Raw genomic sequence first — 19751 nt, 5'->3', positions numbered from 1 at the left:
AAGCGGACGTGGCCAGTCTTTTGCCACTTAATCCACATAACAACGAGAGTTACTCCCCTTGATGGTGGAGGCAAACTGATTGCGGCAGTTACTATCTCTTCCGCTTTCGTGTCTCCGTCTCCGTCTCCTAGGATTCTCCGCTGCCTCTCTTCTCCCCATCCATATATCCGAGTCCTCCATCAGTCCAGTAAAAGTCCTTCCGCAACCACTCCCGAGAGAACCACACTTCCGCAGCCTTCTGGTTTCCCGTCCCGTACCTCTGCGCGCACGGAGTAGCGGGAGAGCAGATGCCCGAGAGAACCACACTTTCGCAGCCTTCTGGTTTCCCCGTCCTGTACCTCTGCGCGCACGGAGTAGCGGGAGAGCAGGTGCCTCCAAAACCCTCGTCCGCTGGAGAACCTTGCACGGGGTCAAAGCGATTAGGTTTTTTGGAGCGATCCGTGACTGCTCGTCCACGTACATCTTCTTCTCTGTGATCGCCTGCGGAACGTCAAGGCGTCTTCTTCCTGGTGATCCTGTTCGTGGGACTGCACTGCGAATATCTTCCTATATCGACTGTGGTCCGCTGACTTCGAGCAACGCACTATGTCAACTAGTGCGAATGGAGCCTTCCGATGCCCTCGGCATGGGACCCTCCGCTGCGTACAGTCTAATCTCTGTACTTTGTGTTTTTACTGTATTCACCAGTATGTCATCTTTGCATGCTGTAGTGTTCATAAGAAATATACACATGCACATATATGTCGTCATAAATCTGCTGATGTTATTTTTTTGGATTAAACTGATAATGAAATTGTCTAAATTCCTAACAGTACTCTATGCCCCACGAAATAAACGGGAGATATACTATATGTTACTTATGTGACTAGAAGCCACCTTGCCGTGCATCTATATATGACATGATTTATGAACATTTTTTTTTCCTATGATGGATCGTTAGATCAAATATGCTCTAGTTGGAAGGAAAATTGTTCCACATCCAAGGGGGAAAAAGTTGCATAGCAAAATGACTTAACCTGAAACAAAAATTGCTCCACAAAGAAAAATTACATCTGATTGTTTCGAAGAGACTAACTAGAACGATACACATCCCCTGCATTTCAGCCAGCAGGAGGCAGAAATGCATGGTGGAAACGGATGCACAAAATACTAAAATCTCCAATTTATTAAATATAGTGCTATCTATATATTCGGCAGGTCAATTAGGATCAACTTTTTCACCATTCGAAATTCAAGTACGAAAACTAAGAAGTTGCACTTTTAACACAAGAAAAAAGCCTACATGAAAAATCGAAAGCTTGGGAAGATGGTGATACACCTTTAGACGAGGGTCTATAATAATTCATTAATATTTATAGATTTCCATGGCTTAAGGCTTCCACCGCACTATTGTCTTGTACTTTAGCCAAGTATAGCGAAAAAAAAAATGGACCTCACTATGGGTACGGTGCGCTAGAAGCTAGATGGCCTCTCCGGTCACATGTTCACGTGTATTATTTTGCCTACCGAACCCATCTTCTATTCTTCTGGTTGGAACACATGCGAAGTACTGCTGGGCATGCATGTATGCATGAGGATGGGATCCTCACTTTCCTTCTCTTTGGACCGTGGAGTGGGAACCAACAACGACATGATGTGCCCCCTGCCGTGTGGTTGCAGCCAAGCATATATTAACGTCATTCGCCGTGTATATATTCCATTCCTAGTGAAAAAAAAATTGTAGGATAGTGCCAAACCAGACGATTTAAAGCTTGACTAAGTTTATAAAAAAATATTAGTAATATTTATCACACTAAATAAGTACTATTAAATTCTTCGTATATGTATTTTTATGGTATAGTATCTATTTGAGTTCAATAAGATAAGATAAATATATTTTTTTTTCCTTTTTCCCTTGTCGTCTGAGTTTGGGCCGAGGCCACAAACCGCCAAAGCCCAAAGCCTCTGCTGGAGACTCGAGTCAGCCGTGGTTCTCTTCTTCATTCCCCAGCGGCGGCCCAGCTGCAGAGGCGAGCTCACTACTGGAAACAGGGCATTTGTCGAGTGCAAATTTGTTTGTCGAGTGTCAAAAATTGGACACTTGATAAAGATATTCTTTGCCGAGTGCCGCACTCGGGAAAGAATTGCACTCGACAAAGAGTTATTTGCCAAGTGTCGGACACTCGACAAAGGACTTATTTGCCGAGTGCCAGACTCTCGGCATAGGCTGCCCCGCGTAACGGTGTTTGGCCACGTCCTTATTTGCCAAGTGCCTGTTATTAGGCACTCGGTAAAGATTTTTTTTTGAAAAATACTTTGCCGAGTGCTTCTGACACGGCGCTCGGCAAAGATTTAATATTTTTTTGAAATGTCTTTGCCGAATGCCCCTGTGAAGGCACTTAGCAAAGAGGAATTTTTTTAAAAAAAAATTCAAAAATCCTCTTTGCCGAGCGCCTTATTCTTGGCACTCGGCAAAGACCCCCTTTGCCGAGTGCCATGCCCCGGCGCTCGATAAAGTTTTTTTTGCCTCCAAATTTTTTGTGCAGCCCTTTTAAAGTACCAAGAACTCCTCGTTAGAATTTGGAGATTTTTTGTGGCTTTTTGATACATTTAGTTACTTTATTTCATTTACTTGAATTTTTTTGAAAAATATAAATTTGAATTGCACGTGGTACGAATAATGGAATTTAATAATTCAAAAAATGATAGTCATGTTACTGAGTATAGTGTGAGGCCGTATCTAGGAACGGACCCAAAATTTTGGACATCTTGTTCACGAAACATGACCGTGAACTTGTGTGCGAAGTGTTTTTAAATTCTATAAAAAACAAACGAAGTCCGAAAATCATGAAACTTGTTGAGAGGTCATGATATCATATGAGGAGACTATGATAAAAATTTCAGAAGATTTCGTGCACGTTGTCATGTACGATGCTTACAAACCAGGACACTCGACAAAGAGGCGGTTAAAAAAATTAAAAAAAACCTTTGCTGAGTGCCAGATCAAGGGCATTCGACAAAGGGGGATTTAACCCCGCCGGCTGGGCCGGCCCACACACCCCGCACACATGCCCGCGCTGCCAACGCCTGCGCGCATGCGCTGCTTGGCCGCCCGGCCACCCGCGCGGCCGCGTCGCCCGACCGCCTGTGCCCCCGCGCCGCCACCGCCCACGCCGCTCGGCTGCCCGCCACCGCCCGCGTGCCCGCGCCGCCACCGCCGTGCCGCCCGTGCGCGCCCGGCCGCCCGACCTCCCGCGCCGCCCTTCCCCGCGCCGCGCGTCGCTCGCCGCAGCCCCTCCCCGCCCTCGGCCGCGCACCGTGGACCGCCCGCCCCGACGCCGCCCGTGCCCGACCCCGTTCCCAACTCTGGCGATCTCGACCCCGACGCCGCCCCGCCCCCTACCCCGGCGCCCGTCAGGTATGCCCTCTCTCTGTTGTTGTCGTGGTAGTGATAGTTGTAGTAGTATTAGTTGTAGTAGTAGTGCTAGTGGTAGTAGTAGTATTAGAAGTAGTGGTAGTAGTAGTAGAACTAGTGGTAGTAGTAGTAGCAATAGTGGAAGTAGTAGTAGAAGTAGTGGTACTAGTTGGATATATTCTTCTGCATAGATTGATATCCAAACTACATGGCTTCTCTTGAGACATATGTGCTTGTCGGCCATCGTGCCGTTGTTTTTTGCAGGTTTTAGAAACCTCACCGTGCAGAGGAGGTTCTGCCAAATTTTTTTAAATGACAGTTTTTGTTCCATTTTTGTAGAGAAGAGCCCGTCGGAGCCGAGTCGGAGTTCCCGTTGCCGTGCCGGTCTGCCTGCACCGTGTCGCCTCGCCACTGCACTGACCCGTCACGGCCTCGCTAGCCTGACTCCGCCGCCACCCTAGGTATAACCCCTCTTTCCGTATCATGGTCGTAGATCGCGTAACCCAGTTAGGCGTCTCCCGTTCGAAAGAGATACGGCTGGAGGTATACAGATCTTTGTATATCTATGACCGTATCTGTTTCGGATTATCCACATTTTTTGGACAGCCCGCGGATGCGCAGATGGGTTAGTTTCCATGGTCTGCTCCGGTCCGAGACAGAGTTTCGGCATCACCTCCCTGTTGTTCTCCGGATACGCACTCTTCTTTGGTAGAACATGTATCTAGAGAACAGCGGGGAGGTGCTGCCAAAATTCTATCTCAGATAGGAGTAGAGCATGGAAACTAACCTCATCTACGCATCTGCGGGTGGGATTAGGACCTATCCTCACCAATTAGACAGTAGGAACACCATGTAGATGCAATTGATGGTTACATTACTCGCTGATACATATGTTAGAGGATGGATGACCATCAGTGGATGTACACGGGCTGGAGAAGTCAGAGTGATTACACCACGGAATGGATGAACAAGACCGATGCTTTCATGAACAGTGCATTTGGCAAGGCTGCTAAAGGACATTGCCTAGTTTTGTGTCCCTGCAACAAATGTGGAAACAAGAGAAGGGTAAATAAGGTGGAAATGGGTAAACATCTTGTGAAGAATGGATTTACGCCGGACTACACCCGATGGGTCCACCATGATGAAGCCCATCGTACGAGAGAGGAGGTGGTGAGACCACGGGTGGAGGCTTTTGATGCTGATGTGTAGGGTCGAGATGGCAGACTAGAGGGGGGGGGTGAATAGTCATTTCTAAAATTAATCGCGTCGGCTAATCAAAACAAGTGCGGAATTAAAACTATCGGTCTAACCAAGACTACACCCCTCTATCTATGTTCTCTAGCACCTTCCAAAGATACTAATTAAGCAACAAAGGTACCGGGCTAGCTAGAGCTCACCTAACCAATTCTAGAAGCAAGGTCACACAAACCTATGCTACTAGTAATTTAAACAACAAGGGAGTTCTTATACAAACTAGTAAGCAAAAGCACAAAGCTATCTAAGCTTACTAGCAATGCTCAATAACAAGGGAACCAATGCCAATTTAAGGAGCATAATTACTTAGCTACACAAACTAAGTAAAGTGACTAACAAGGTAATACAAACCTAATTAGCCACGCAAGGGAGCTACTTCTATGCTACACAAGCAAGAAGGTAACTAGTAAGCTACACAAGCTAACTAGTTACAAGAGCAACTACACAAGCACAATGTATATGAAAGTAATTACAAGCTTGTGTAAAGAGGATGCAAACCAACAGGAAGAACAAGGTTGACACGATGATTTTTCTCCCAAGGTTCACGTGTTTACCAACACGCTAGTCCCCGTTGTGTCGACCGCTCACTTGGTGGTTTAGCGGCTAATTGGCATCACCCACCAAGCCCGCACGTCGGGCACCGCAAGAACCTACCTCGAAAGTGAGGGTAGCTCAATGACACGCTCAACTAGAGTGGCTCTTCGTGGCTCCCGTGGGGCGAGCACAATGCCCCTCACAAAGCTCTTCTCCGGAGCACCGCACACCTTCTTGCGGGCTTCGACGGAGACCACCACCAAGCCGTCTAGGAGGTGGCAACCTCCAAGAGTAACAAGCACCACTGGCTTGTAACTCAATCACCTAATGCCACTCGATGCAACCTTATGATGCAATCGCACTAGAATCGCTCTCTCACACAATCGGATGATCACTATCAAGCATATGTGAGATGAAGGGCTCACAAGCACTCTCAAGCATAGACACAAAGTCCCCTAAGGTGCTCAGCCCTAGCCATGGCTGAGGCCGCCTTCTATTTATAGCCCCATGGGCTAAACTAGCCGTTACCCCTTCACTGGGCAAAAGTCGGGACGACCAGACACTCTGGTCCGATCGACCGGATGCTGGACCTCAGCGTCTGGTCGTGCGATGCATGCCATGTGTCCCATTCTTCAAATGTCGTTCATCTAATCTCAACGGTCTTCTGATGACCGGATGCTCTAGCTTGAACTGACCGGACGCAGCAACCCCAACGTTCGGTCGTTTCCAGTAAGGTACCGAACATGATCAGATGCGTCCGGTCAGTTATGATCGGACGTAGCACCAGCGTTCGGTCACTTCCAGCTTCTCTGCTATGCCTGCGTCATCACATGTCACCCTGACCGGACGCACCCTGTCAGCGTCTAGTCACTTCTAGCGCCAGCGTCCGATCGAAGACCGACGCCTGCACGCTCTCTGTAGCCACTGACCGGACATAGGGCCCCAGCATCCGGTCACTGCATGACCAGCATCCGGTGCACTCTGTGAGACCTTGTCTTTTCTATATAGCGCGCCGGTGACACCGTCAGACTATCTGCACTCTACGGGCGGACACTCCGCCGGTGGAGTTTTGAACCCTTCTCACCTCCGTTCCTTCGCCGAGTTGATCCACATCAACTCTAACTTTATCTCCTTTATAAATGTGCCAACACCACCATATGTATGTGTGTTAGCATTTTTACAATCATATTTCAAAGGATTAGCCACTTAACTTGCCATGCCACTCAATCCTAGCGACGATACACAGTTAGATCACTCAAGTGGCACTAGATGATCGATATACAAACAAGTTTGCCCGTCTTGATAGTACGATCATCTATCCTAAACCCGGTCATAAACTTCTCTACACACCTATGACCGATGAAATGAAATGCCCTAGGTTATACCTTTGCCTTGCGCATTCCATTCCATCTCCTCCAATGTTGATGTAACACATGCACCAACACAATCAACAATGATATGATCCACTTTATATCATCACATGATCATATTGGTTCATCGATCTTGACTTCACTTGCTTTTCACCGTTGCCTTCGTCCATCGGCGCCAAGTCTTGCTTAAGCTTCACCGCCACGCAGTCCATCGCTCCAAAGCCTCCGACTTGCCCTTCATGCTTGCAACCGATCCATCAAGCCAAGTCTTGTCTTGATCTTCTCCACCTTGATCACATGACTCAATGTCATGTCTCATGTGCAATGAGCTCCTTCATCATCACATGTGTGAGCTTTGCAATATCTCTAAGCCATTTTCACCTTCATGGCATATGTTGCTCACACATATGTATCTGTGGACTAATCACCTGTGTATCTCACATAAACATAATTAGTCCACCTAGGTTGTCACTCAATTACCAAAACCACACAAGGACCTTTCAGGGAGGCGGCAGGCATGGGTTTCGCTTCCTTCGACTCCTCTTCGAGTGCCTACTTGCGAGGTCTCGCGAGCCTCCCACAGGTTCCGCTTTCTCACCAATGCTTAGTGATTCGCTCCAAAGGGCAAAAGTAAGTAACTTTATATGTTATCACCACCACTTCATATGATATGATGAAAAAACTAATAATTTTTCTTAATCACTTATGTAGGAACTGGGTGGTTGTGTCGGGTGGTAGCGCACGGCTAGTCAACGGCATCCTAGGTCTTCTGTGCAGGCAACACTTCCCCGACATTGTCACGTATGCATCGAAGACGGAGCCGACCTACTCGTTTGACCACTATGCCGTCGCCCTCGATGCGGAGTACCCCAACAAGGCGGCGCGGGTGAAGGCAGAGTTTTGGGTAAGTCTCCCTCGCACAACATTGCTTAATACGTCGCATTAATTGGACTTTTCTTGAAATGATGAATGGATACATCGCTTTTGTATATAGACTTATTACAGATGCGAGGAGGGATTTGAGGCTAGGGCGGAGTAGGTGACTACCAAAGCCTGTAAAAAACTCGTCACTGACATGCATCACGAGGTGCGCATCTAGGCCATCGTAACCTACTACGGGTCGAAGCTTGGAGAGAGGAAAACCAAGAAAGACGCAAGAGAGATGCAGCTGACCCGGGAGCAATACCTTGAGGTAAATGAAGAACATCAATATTGATTCGTTTTGAGATTAAGTTGGTTTAATTTGATCTTCTTATATGTCCAATACTTGATGACGTATAGATGATTCCCTAGTGGTGCCAAGCGTATCCCGAGTGCTGGGCGATGATGGTGGAGAGGTGGTTCACGGAGGAGTACCTCAAGATGCACAGGGATGCCTGGGACCATCATTTGTAGATGCAAGGTCCAACACACCATCAAGGCAGCCGCAGCCTCGCCGGATACAAACAAGCATAGGTACGCGAATTCATTTATCTATTGTGATGCTCAGTTCTACCTGATTTTTAATCATCATGCTGTCTTTCTCACAGTCGACGTCATATAGTGGCCAGGCTTGCTCGGACTTCTAGGCATGGTGTATGACCCACAATAGCAAGGCGACGTCCGACGTCTCCTTCAACCTGGAGGACCCGCCCGAGGCATACACGAACCCGAGCGTCCACTCCCGCATCAGTGAGTACACTGAGGTGGCGAGGTCGCTCCACGGGCCAGACCATGATCCAAGCACACAGGACTTCGATGGAGAGGCCGTCATGAGGGCGGGGTAGGGCAAGAAGCATGGGCGTTTCTGGCTTGGCGACGACGTCATCGACACAGACTCTACTCCCTCTCTCTCTCTCTCTCTCTCTCAGATCCGAGCACGGAGCACGAGCGAGAGTCCGGCCATTCGCACACAGCCGACCGCTGCACAGCACCGGGTCGACGCACTCGAGGTTATTCCTATTTTACTCGTCATACATTGATCTTTACACACCTTAATTAGCTTTGCATTACTGAAATATTGGAGTGAAATATTACAGGCCTGGCTAGAACAAGAAATGAGGCAATGTCAGGAGCTGGAGGCTGGGCAACAGAGGATGGTGGCCTAGCTGGAGGCCGAGCGGGCTAAGCGGCAGGCCCAGGCGCAGAGGCTGACGGACATTACGGAGTTCCTACAAGGGTTTGAGCAACGTGTGGGCTTCTCTCAGCCAGCTAGGTTGCTGGTTCCACCTCCGCCTCCGCGTCCTGCAACTGCAGCTACTCCTGTGAGTATGAAAGTTTTTTTTACTTTCGCTTGTGTTTTGCTTATATGGCCTCTACCTTCCCAGATTAGCTATCCAAATAATCTTGTCTCACATGCAATCTTTTCTCCTTTGTGCAGTCTTCATCAGACGGTGGTTCAAAGAATTTTTTTTAAAAAAATTTAAATTTTGCCGAGTACCGGCCAAAGGGCACTCGATAAAGAATTTTTTTTTAAAAAAAAATCAAACTTTGCCGAGCGTCGGCCAGGGGGCACTCGGCAAAAAATTTTTAGAAAAAAAATAAAACATCTTTGCCGAGGGCCGGATAGAGGACACTCGGTAAAGATTTTTTTTTTTTAAAATAAAAAATCTTTGCCGAGTGCCTGTAGGGTTGGCACTCGGCAAAACGACCGTCAACGGGGCCGGCGCCGTGACGGTCGCTTTTCTTTGCTGAGTGCCCCCGGAGCTCTCGGCAAAGCCTTTGCCGAGTGCCCGATAAAAGACACTCGGCAAAGAGGACTTTGCTGATCAATTTTTTGCCGTGTGTTCTTTGCCGAATACCGCACTCAGCAAAGGCTTTACCGAGTATAATTTGGTCCAGCACTCGGCAAAGAACCTGAATCCAGTAGTGGCTCGAGCCGGAGTGCCTGTCGTCGACGCCGCCTCAGAGTCGGATTGCGAACGCCAACGCCCCGTCCGAGTCCGTCGAGGATTCGGTCGAATCAGGCTGCATATAATGGCTCCGTTCGCGTGCTCTTAACCCCGGTTTAATCCGTTTATTTTTTTCATCCGAACTAGTGTTTTTCTCTCACAAATTTCTCCAGCATTCCTCCAAACCATTCAGATTCCTCCAGAATTCAGACGAGCGAACCGGTCCAATATAGGGAGTAGTTGAAAATTAGCAATAGCGGCACCGCATAGTCCTTTTTCGGCAAGTAAACTCGTGTCCGTCAGCCGCCGCCTGCGTTCTGCCCGCGCACGCCTCGCCCCCCGCCGTCGATCCGCCCCCTACCGCGCGTGGATGTGAGGTGAGCCTAACCTAACTCCCAAACTCGTCGTCCTTCTCTCTGTCCCGCGCTCTCATTCGGCCGCGCAACATCTCCGGGCTTCCGCCGCCCAATTTGAGATCAGACCTCTTTTTTTTTTTTTTGGTCAACTGTTAGTTTGATTCTGGGCTCTGGCCAAGACTGCCTCACCAGTCGGGACACCAAAGTCTCCCTCGCCGACAGCAATGACTTCGACCTCCAGGAAGAAGAGGAAACATGCAGGAACGATATCGACCCCGTGGAAGAGGAAGCGTGCTTCTCCGTCGGGGCCAATCGGGGACTATGAACTGATCTCATTGCTGCTTGAAACTCCCTCCGGCTTTGCCATTTTCGCTATGTATGGGCACCACTTCAACGACCCAGACGCGCTGGAGAATATTTGGGCACACTTCGGCGAGGAGTATAGGGCAAAAGATATCGTTTGCCTGAAAGAGTTCAAAGCTTTCAAGGACAAGTCCAGTGCCATTATTCAGGATACTGGTGTCAATGGGGAACTTACTGGTATGATCATGAGATGTTGCCATCCTTCACGGACATTGGCCGTCGGAAATATGGAATCCAAAAGAATCATTGAGAAGAGCTTGCCTGTACGTTGTCTGTTCAATGAAACTGTGATGGAGGCGATGTGGGGCCTGAAGAATCTCATGCACGTTTTAGTACCAGCAGAAAAACTTGAGCTGACAAAGAAAGATCGCCTACCAAAGAGCCAAGGACTAAAATGGCTGCTGGATCGTTATGGCTTCGGTGTGAAACCAGAGATGGTCTCTGAAGCAATGATCATGGCGGCATGTGTCTTGTACGATTCTGATATTTGTGAGAGGAATCTTTCTACCCCGCTGCGCGAAGGTGGTGACCTCCTTCAGGTGGTGTCTGGCGTTAACTATAAGGGTTGGGATTCGATCAAACTTGCGACGGCTCTGAAGATCATATGGGTGTGTTTTGTTTCCATCGTAGCCTGGCCAGGAATCCTAGCCTGGGCACCGCAGGCCTGTTTCCAGGGAGCCAACAGGCGTTTGTTTGGTTGCTTGCGCTGCTGAGCCTGGCCAGGACGAGTTCGTGTTTGGTTTGCTGTGCAAAGGGCATAGAGTCACCTCATCCTTCAACTGGTAAGTCCACCTTCTCTCAGTCATTTCATCAAACACCTGGAGCTCGTCCGCCCGCCGGCACCCTGGAGAACATCCGTCCGCCATGGCCGACACCAGGACCTCGTCACCTGGAGCACGTCTGTCCGCCATGGCCGCACAGCCTCACATCACCACCGAGGAGCCGCCTGCTGTGACAAAATCGCCTAATCTAACGTTTCTCAGGAGTACTTGTCTTTCATTAGACACTAAGAACTCAAAGGAGTACACCAAATTATACAGTTCCGTCGAGCACACCCCAGGGGAGAACTCGAAAATCCACATTTTTCTATCAGAATCACAAATGATAGAATAAAGCTTACAATATTTTAGCCATTTCTTACATCACTTTTCATGCAACATCAGAGTATAATATTTATTATTATAACAGCGAAATGTAATCATGTTATCAGAGTTATGAAAAAAATTAATTTAACAGCGGAATATAAACATGTGATCAGAGTTACAACGGAAATAAATATATATTCCTGACATGATGAAGTATTGATATATAAACTATGACAATATATTATAAAACTTCTATTTATAAAAATATTTAGTGAGAGTTATAAATAAAAATTATGATCGCAGCGTAAAAGAATCCTCTCTGAGCCCAAAGAAGGAATCCACACACAAGGGTCAGCTCTAGCATCCACCTGTCACCTGCAACAGAAGAAAATAAAGCCCTGAGTACTCAATTGTACTCAGCAAGACTTACCTGACAGGAGGAAAGAAAAGACTCTAAGGATATACAAGGCTATATGGCTTATGGGTTTATTGCATCTGCAGGAATCATTACTAAACGTGCATCCTTATATTTAGTTTTTATTAACAGTCAGCATTAGTTCATTAACTAACCATTCTATATAAGCACATGTGCTACTTTCAAATAGGTGGAAAGCAATCAGAATTATTTTACCACCTTTTATCTTTCAGTTCTTACTACAGTGCTAGATTGTAAACAAGTCGTATCGGATCACCAGCGATTTGTGAATCAATGTGCCTAGCTGGGTACCCTGAAACACACGCCCCGCTTGTACCCTAGGCACAAGCAGGACCGACCCACTACCCTTCTATCACGGGGTTCAGGCCCCCGTCCAAACTTAGACTCCAAGCCTCCGCTCCTGAGTTCCGGACTCAGTGCGGTGCTTAGACCTCCACCATCCTCGCCTCCAATCAGTCGGTCCGGAAAGAGCCAGAGCCCATGACAAGATAGCAATGAGCCTTCCCGCGCCCATACACAAGTATGTGTTCAGGATAATAAGTCTGTGACCTGCCTAGAATCTAATGCAACGACCTATCCTTAACTGACATAGACGGAACAAATGCAATCCGAGCCTCGCTCGAATGCCAAACCAAGCACAAATCCAAAGTACCATTCCACCCGGTCTCCAATTATCATTCATATATATTCCAGGTGATAATAATATAGTAACAACAATAATATATTTACTATATCTCGCGAGTGACAGACAATCACTCGACTTCTACCGGAGTCCTGTAGTATAGTAATCTACACGATCATGTCATACTAGTAAGACTCATAGGATAAAGATATTTATATGCAAGTAGGTTTCATTCAACTCCTTGAAACTTAATGCACAAACATAATATAAAAGTGCAGAAAAGTAGGAGTTATACATCGGGGCTTGGCTGGGTAAAATATAGCCGAAAGTTAGCATTCCATCTTCGTGACATGATCCAAAGCACCATCTTTTCAGCTACCCCCGATGACTCCGCAATCCATCGACGTCCCTATTATGGTATGCAATGTGATTCAGAAATGATACAACATATAATTAACAAGGCAACAACAACTCTTAAAACCGAGTACATAATACGAACTAACAAGCTAGCTCTAATGACTAACGTACTAATCTACGTATCACGTCGCCAAGTAATGCTTGTTCCAGAAAATGTTTTGTTCTACCAACCCTCAATTATTTTTGACATTTGATTGACTAACTATATACTTTTGGACTAAGGCTCATTTAGTTACCTTAACAAACTAATTTCTATGGGGCTACAAAAATTACAGTGAGCACTTAACCATATGATGAACCTACCATAAAAAATTCATAGCATTTGGAGCAAGAAAACTAATTTAATTAATTACAACAACAATAGATTAATTTTTAAGGCAAATTATTTTGCACTAAAGCATGTGATTTTATGCGTTCACTGCATAGTACTATTTGTGTAGAGTTCAACAAAAATTGGATTTGTCATTTTACGACTTTTATTTGATTTATTATGAATTTTACAAATCACAGCCAATTTAAAGGGATTAATAAAAGTGATAAAAAGGAAAAAGGCTTCGCCGTCCAATTCGGCCCAAGTCGGCCCAATCCGACGGGAGGCCAGCTCATGCGACCAACCGGCGTGGCCCAGCCAGAGCAGGTCGGCCCATGTGGGGTGTGCGACACCAGGCCTAGGGGCGGCACAAGGCCGGCCCAGCTCGGAAGAGCCCAGGTGGGGATGCACTTTTTGCATAAGAGACCCTATAGTATTGTGAAAACCAACCCGAGATCTAGAGCACTATTTATATAAGTCATCCAATTTGTATCAAGCACCCTTGAAATGTTTGGCTTTTCCATTCCCCAGTCCTCGCGAGCACCAGAGCAGAGGACGCTGGCGTGCGGTGGCTGCTCGGCGGCCAAGCTCAGTCGGGGAAGGCTCTGCGACGAGGTGGTGGTGCAGGGGCTTTATGGGGTCGCGCCGCACCGGTGGGCGTAAATAGCGCCACTAGAAAAGCCCCATGGCGGCTCGACCATGTGCGGCAGAGGAGTGTAGGGGCGGTGGCGAACGACACGCGCGACGGCGAGGGCGTCGGGCTTGGTTCCACCCCAACGACGTACGCGTGGGGCACAGGAGGTCGAGGCGGAGCCGCTACTAGTCGTGTTTGGCTTGGGGGTGCTCCGAGCTGAGCTGGTCATGGACACACCCATGGCGGCGTCAATGGGATGACTATGCGCGGCGGCCAGCGACGAGGCTGACCCGATGAAGCGGTGGCAATACGGGGAAAACAGTGAGGCGGGGAATGATCAGGGGCTCACCACAAATGCCGCGGTGGGATTGGTTCGGGTGAAAACCGTGTGGAAGGTGCTGGCCACGTGCACGACGGAGGTGGCAACGTTCCGCAACGGACATGGTCGCGTCACCGTGTCGACGACAAAGACCCTGGCCAAACCGACGCGAGCACAAACTATAGGGGGTCAAAACGAGTATAGACAAGCCATCAATTGAATCTTTGACCTTCGGATGGGGACTTACCCCCAAACCCCTAGCCGCGGCGGCGCCCATGGTGGCCAGCGGCGACGGTGATGCTTCTTGCGCACTCTCTGGTGGACGATTTCCACCACGATTTCGTTCATGAGCAAGCTAGAAACCTAAAGCACTCCTGGCTGGAAGGAATTGGATGGAGATGCTTTGTACTTGATGAATTTGGAGGAGAGGGAGGGACGGTCATGGTGACTAGCGACGACGAAAATGACTTAAAGGCTCTGAGCTGGGCGGGTTAAGGCGGAGCGATCCGATTGACAGTGGTCATGAGCACGTGGCGCGACTAGCGAACAGGGAAGGACTTGGCGCGATGCATTGAATCGTAGCAGCAGGGTCCGAGTGGGGTCACTGGCGTCGGCTAGCGGCAGAGTAGGGCAGGGAGATGTCCCGTCCTCGCTGTGGCTGGGCCACCGATCAAACGCCACAGCAGAGGACACGGGCAGGAGCGAGGTAGGTGATATAGGTGGCGAAACAGGTGCCACGTCAGCCATCCCACGTCGGCTAGCGGCACCAGCTCGGCCCGTGCACCGTAAGGCCGACAATGTGTATACGATGGCCGCGCCGCAGCGGCCATGCAGCTTAGCCTGACCTCGCGAAGACGATTGTGACCAACACTAGCACGATGTGTGGCCGGGACAGCAGGGCCGGCCACAGGCACGACCACGGCCTAGAACGACAACGTGCGCGCGCGGTGGCTATGGCTTAGGACGACCAACGACGAACGATGACGAGCACAAAATTTAAAGCAACGCTAAAACTACTAATGATCACGATTGAGGTTCAACTAATTCCATGATTCTAAAGTTGATCTTATCAGCTATCTAACGGAGCAATCCGCACAACAAAAGGACCACCCGAGAGGAAGATACACGCGTGCCAAAATGAGTTCGTCCTCGAAGTTCTGGTTTGTGACAGAGCGTTGACACAGAGCTCACAGCGCATTCTAATGAACTTAGGCAAAATTTTCCGAGCTCCACGTGACACTCAACACGACTATAACCTACACCAGTCTCGAGTGCTCACCTTGGGACAACCAATAGTACCAAAAACACGAATCTAGTGCCTAATGATTTTTGTTAGAATTCGAATATCAAATCGGCATTGTCTACTACCATCGTTTCCGACTTAAAGAGAATAATAACTTAGCTAGAACTAACAACCTTTAGCGCTTTTGTCGTAATTTTTAATATGCCTAAACCTAATTAATTCCAACCACTACGTATTTCATACACTAGTCCATACGTCATACTGGCTAGTAGAAACAAAACATCTATGAACTAATTAACCCGTTGTTCAATATAATTCGCTAAAATGACACTTTTAAACATAAGTTAAATTTTAAAATCCGAGAAAATCGTTTCGGTAAATCCTCTTAGGTCTAAATCTTCGTGCTAAGCAAACTCGTAACACCAGAGGTGTTACACCTACCCACCTGCACGGGCGACGACGGTGGCCATCGACGAGCCGCACTGCCTGCCTGGACAGGCGCTAGGCAGGTCGCATCGCCCCACTGCACTCCCGACGGCGGTGTCGCGGCCGAGGCAGCTGCCACGGAGGTCGCCACCACCGCCTCCCTCTGCCGTTGCGCAGCCTGCACGGACACCAGGTCGAACCGGTGCAGCTTCTCAACGAGCGCCACGGAGAGGAACGACGGGGAGGCGGCGGTGGACGGGTCGGCATCGATGGGAAGTTGGTGCGCGCGCGTGGCGCAACCGGCTGGTGGGGTGGAGTGGAGGAGCAGCAGTAGGGCTCGTTCACCCCGGATCTGGAGGAGGAGGAGGAGGACCGAAGCCGGAGTGAGGGAAGAAGACCGAAGGTGACGGGAACGGCCACTCGCCCCTGGCCAAGCTAGGCTCCGCGAGAACGCCCGAATCAGGTGTTTCTAGCAAGATAGCAAATCTGTACGAAATGGGCCTGTGGAAGTCTGGCTCCCAGGCCAAACAGGGAACCAAACAAGCCCAAGTTATATTATGGCAGCCTAGCTAGGGTCTAGGTCAGAGAACCAAACACACCCTATGTGACCCTCCAGGAACAACTTTGGCTGAAAAAGAGTTGTTTACAGGAGATGAGCTATCAATGTTGTCGATGGATGCACATAAATATAGAAATAAGCTTGCTAAGGGCACTTGCTTGGAAGTCCACAAAAGAATGATGATGGTCCGTGATTTTAGGGCTCGGTCCCAAAAATTAATGGTGTTGTTCGTTACGGATGCCAAAAGAACATTTGAAGCCAAAAGAGCATTGCAAGCTAAAAGAAGGGTTATAAAGAAGCAGCTATCTGTGAAGCTTGGACTGTGGCCAAAAAAATACTGGTGGTTTAGGCTCAGTCCAAATAAGTCTCATGTTGCTACTGTGAATGGGTAACTGGTTGGTTTGCATGAAGCCACCATGAACCCAACTGTTAGACATCTTGTGTTTGTGTTTCGGTTACTGCACTGGGAACTTCTATTATGTAACACTGGGAACTTCTATTAGCTTCAATGTGTGGCTGAGTCTAATTTGTATAAAAGATCCACAATTTATGTTTCTTCTCAGTTAGTATATGCCTCCTGCTGCCTTGTTTAGTGGTTAGTGCATAGCATCAGCATCTTCATTTTAATTCAATTTTGAGACGTTCTTGCACGAAGCAATGTGTACGGTAGTTTAGAACCTGATTGGACATCATTAAACCTTGGCGCACTTCTATGCATAGAGTGTTCTGGGGTGCACAGAAATCTTGGAGTGCATATATCAATGGTAACTACAAAACTTTTAACTGTTAGTTCTTTTTAATAGACGCTTGTTTCTCTTGATGGTCATGCACATAGATTGATTTCTGCATTCATTTATTCTTTAAAGTTTAGAGGTTTCAGTGTGTGCATGATATCACATAAATTTGGGCTTTGGTGCAGTGGTGCTATCACACTGACAGCTACACCTAAAGCTACAGCTATGTTTTGCATAGAGAAGGAAGTGAAACATGATTGCACTTTTGGACCAAAAAAGTGTCAACACTTAAATTGCTAAAGATTCTAAAATATGAACCTGTCGTCCAAGACAGTTAGTTTTTCAGACTTGTAAAGTCTGCAAATAGGGTTCCTTATAGCTGAGTATCATTTTTGTATTGCTAATTTAGGATAATTATACATTTATTTTCATACAGAATAGTAGCCTAAACACAAGCATCTTACTTCAGGTAAGATATCTGACACTTGATGTCAGAGTTTGGGAGCCATCTGTAATCAATCTCTTTCAGTCATTAGGCAACATGTTTGTCAACAATATTTGGGAAGAGATGTTGCTAGTTGATAGGGTGTACCCAGTGCAGAGAGCTCCCGCTCTGTGTGGGGTCTGGGGAAGGGTGTTAGTGGCAAGCCTTACCCTCGCCTGTGCAATGCGAGGAGACCGCGACTCGAACCCGGGACCTTCCGGTCACAGGCGGTAAGACTCTACCGCTTGCACCAAGCCCGCCCTTCATGTTGCCAGATGATAATTCAAGGTAATATTATGTCTGTTTTGAATCTCTTTATGAAGTAATTCAATGTCTTCTCTATTGCTCTCCAGGTAATAAACTTGCAACATTGTTTCTTTTGCAGTGCTGATGGATCAGACACGTCACAATACCTTTCTGTTAGCAAGCCTAAACATAAAGATGTATTCTCTGCTAAGGAGAAGTTTATTCATTCGAAGGTATTCACTACATTGACAACTGCTTGTATTCCTTTGTTCTTTAGCAAATGGATGGGGTGTTAAAAACCAAATTGTCTCGAAGAGTCTCCATGTGAAGAATGGTTGCACAACAGATTAGTAAATAAAGAACTCCAGTCCCAACATGGATAGTGCCAATTAGGATGTGCTGCCAGTTCTGGACATTCCTTATGTTCATCCAATTCTTTGATGACGAGATTCAAAGCACAAGTGTCACTGTCAGCACATGATGAACAGTGCCTGGTCGGCTGTTTGTCTATTTTGTTTCATGACATCTAGGATGAATTTTAAAATGAATTGTTACAACTATATTTAACTTTATGTGTACTGCATACATGACTTTTATGATGATTTTTTGAAACATTGTAACATGGTATTTTAGCTAATAAGGGCACCCACCCCCCTGGGCGCCAAATCTGCACTCAATTCCGAAATGACACTTAGCGGTGATTGGAGGGGCTACATTCTTGGCAAGATTCTTGAGGTTTCATAAGAAATTACTTTAGGCACTAGTCAATGCTCATCCATGATCACATGCCTATGAAACCATCTTAAAACAACACTGCATGAACTAGAATCTGTATAACGTTATCACATGGTTCAATGCATGTATTTATATTTATAGGCCTATTTGAAGATCTTCAGTTTGTACATATATTTAGTGTGATATATCCCAATTTGGATGATGATTTTTTTTAATCTTTTCGGGTAAATATTGCAGTATATAGACAGAGAATTCATACGGAACCATAGCATGGATGAGAACCAGCTAGCTCAGCCGATGTGGAATAGTGTAGCTGCAAATGACAAGAAAGCAGCATACAGTCTCATTGTGAGATCACGTGCCAATGTAAATTTAGTTTATGGAGAGATGCCTTCTAGCCCATTTTTGACTCTTGGAAAAGCACTTCAGCAAGAGCAACCGGCTTCACCACCTGATGGAAGTCCTAGATTTTTCGATTGCAATTCACATGACAAGATTTCTCCTCGAGAGCCCCTTTCCCCTGCTAGCACGAGTTCACACACAGATGACATGGAGGACAGTTGTGAAGGTCTCTCCTTGCTCCATCTTGCATGCCGTGTTGCAGAAGTTGGGATGGTTGAATTACTTTTGCAGTATGGTGCTAGTGTAAATACGAATGATTCTAGGGGTCGGACACCCCTTCATCACTGCATTTTGAAAGGAAGACATCGGCATGCAAAGCTTCTCCTCTCCAGGTATGCAAGAAGCTTACTTTTCAGGAATTTGATCTTGGGCTACATGTTTGATTTGTCAACAAGGTTTATTCGAATCACTACTAGTATAATAATATATAATCATCATCAGAGCTCTGTTTTGTTTAGCGACTAGTGTGCTTTCTGCTTTGTTATGGACAGAAATGATCTAGCAAAGCGGCAGGAATCCAAACGCGAAGTCTCATTTTCTTTTTTCTTTTGTATGCAGAGGGGCTGATTCACGAGCCATGGATCGAGATGGTAGAACAGCATTACAGTATGCAATCGATGGTGGAACAAGCGACGAAGACATTCTTGCGTTGTTAGAGGACCATAGTAGATAATCTTGCAACCACACCTTCAGTAAATCGAGGTCCTCTTGTGGTCGACTCAACTAACAGGGCTCCAGCCCCGCTGCCCGGTCCCAGCTTGTCGTGTAGATAATCCAAATTTATGGCATGAAAGCAACCTATGTACATGTCGTTCTAGGGCTTCAGTATCATGATGCGCCTGTTGTTTCTTTCCCCACCTTTTGTTAGTTTAGCATCAGTGGTTCTTATTTAGTCATCTGGCAAACGGTTTGGTTTTGTTTGCTGCATATGATGCATAGTAAGCTTGTAAATGGAGTT

At 47.1% G+C, this 19751-nt stretch overlaps 1 protein-coding gene across 1 annotated transcript in view; it reads left to right on the top strand.

The window, feature by feature from the left end:
• Window positions 1-19466, top strand: part of LOC136500536 (ADP-ribosylation factor GTPase-activating protein AGD3-like) — a 42129-nt gene extending 22663 nt beyond the window's left edge. Inside the window, exons 2-6 of the mRNA XM_066495911.1 lie at window positions 17396-17496; window positions 17666-17698; window positions 17796-17889; window positions 18629-19125; window positions 19352-19466. Of these exons, the coding sequence (XP_066352008.1) occupies window positions 17396-17496; window positions 17666-17698; window positions 17796-17889; window positions 18629-19125; window positions 19352-19466 (840 nt within the window). The remainder of the gene's footprint in view (window positions 1-17395; window positions 17497-17665; window positions 17699-17795; window positions 17890-18628; window positions 19126-19351) is intronic.
• Window positions 19467-19751: the final 285 nt, after the last annotated feature.

This window comes from Miscanthus floridulus, chromosome 13 (assembly GCF_019320115.1).
Source record: "Miscanthus floridulus cultivar M001 chromosome 13, ASM1932011v1, whole genome shotgun sequence".
Classification (NCBI taxonomy): domain Eukaryota; kingdom Viridiplantae; phylum Streptophyta; class Magnoliopsida; order Poales; family Poaceae; genus Miscanthus; species Miscanthus floridulus.
Note: the sequence above shows the minus strand (reverse complement) of the source record. Positions and strands in the feature narration are given on the sequence as shown.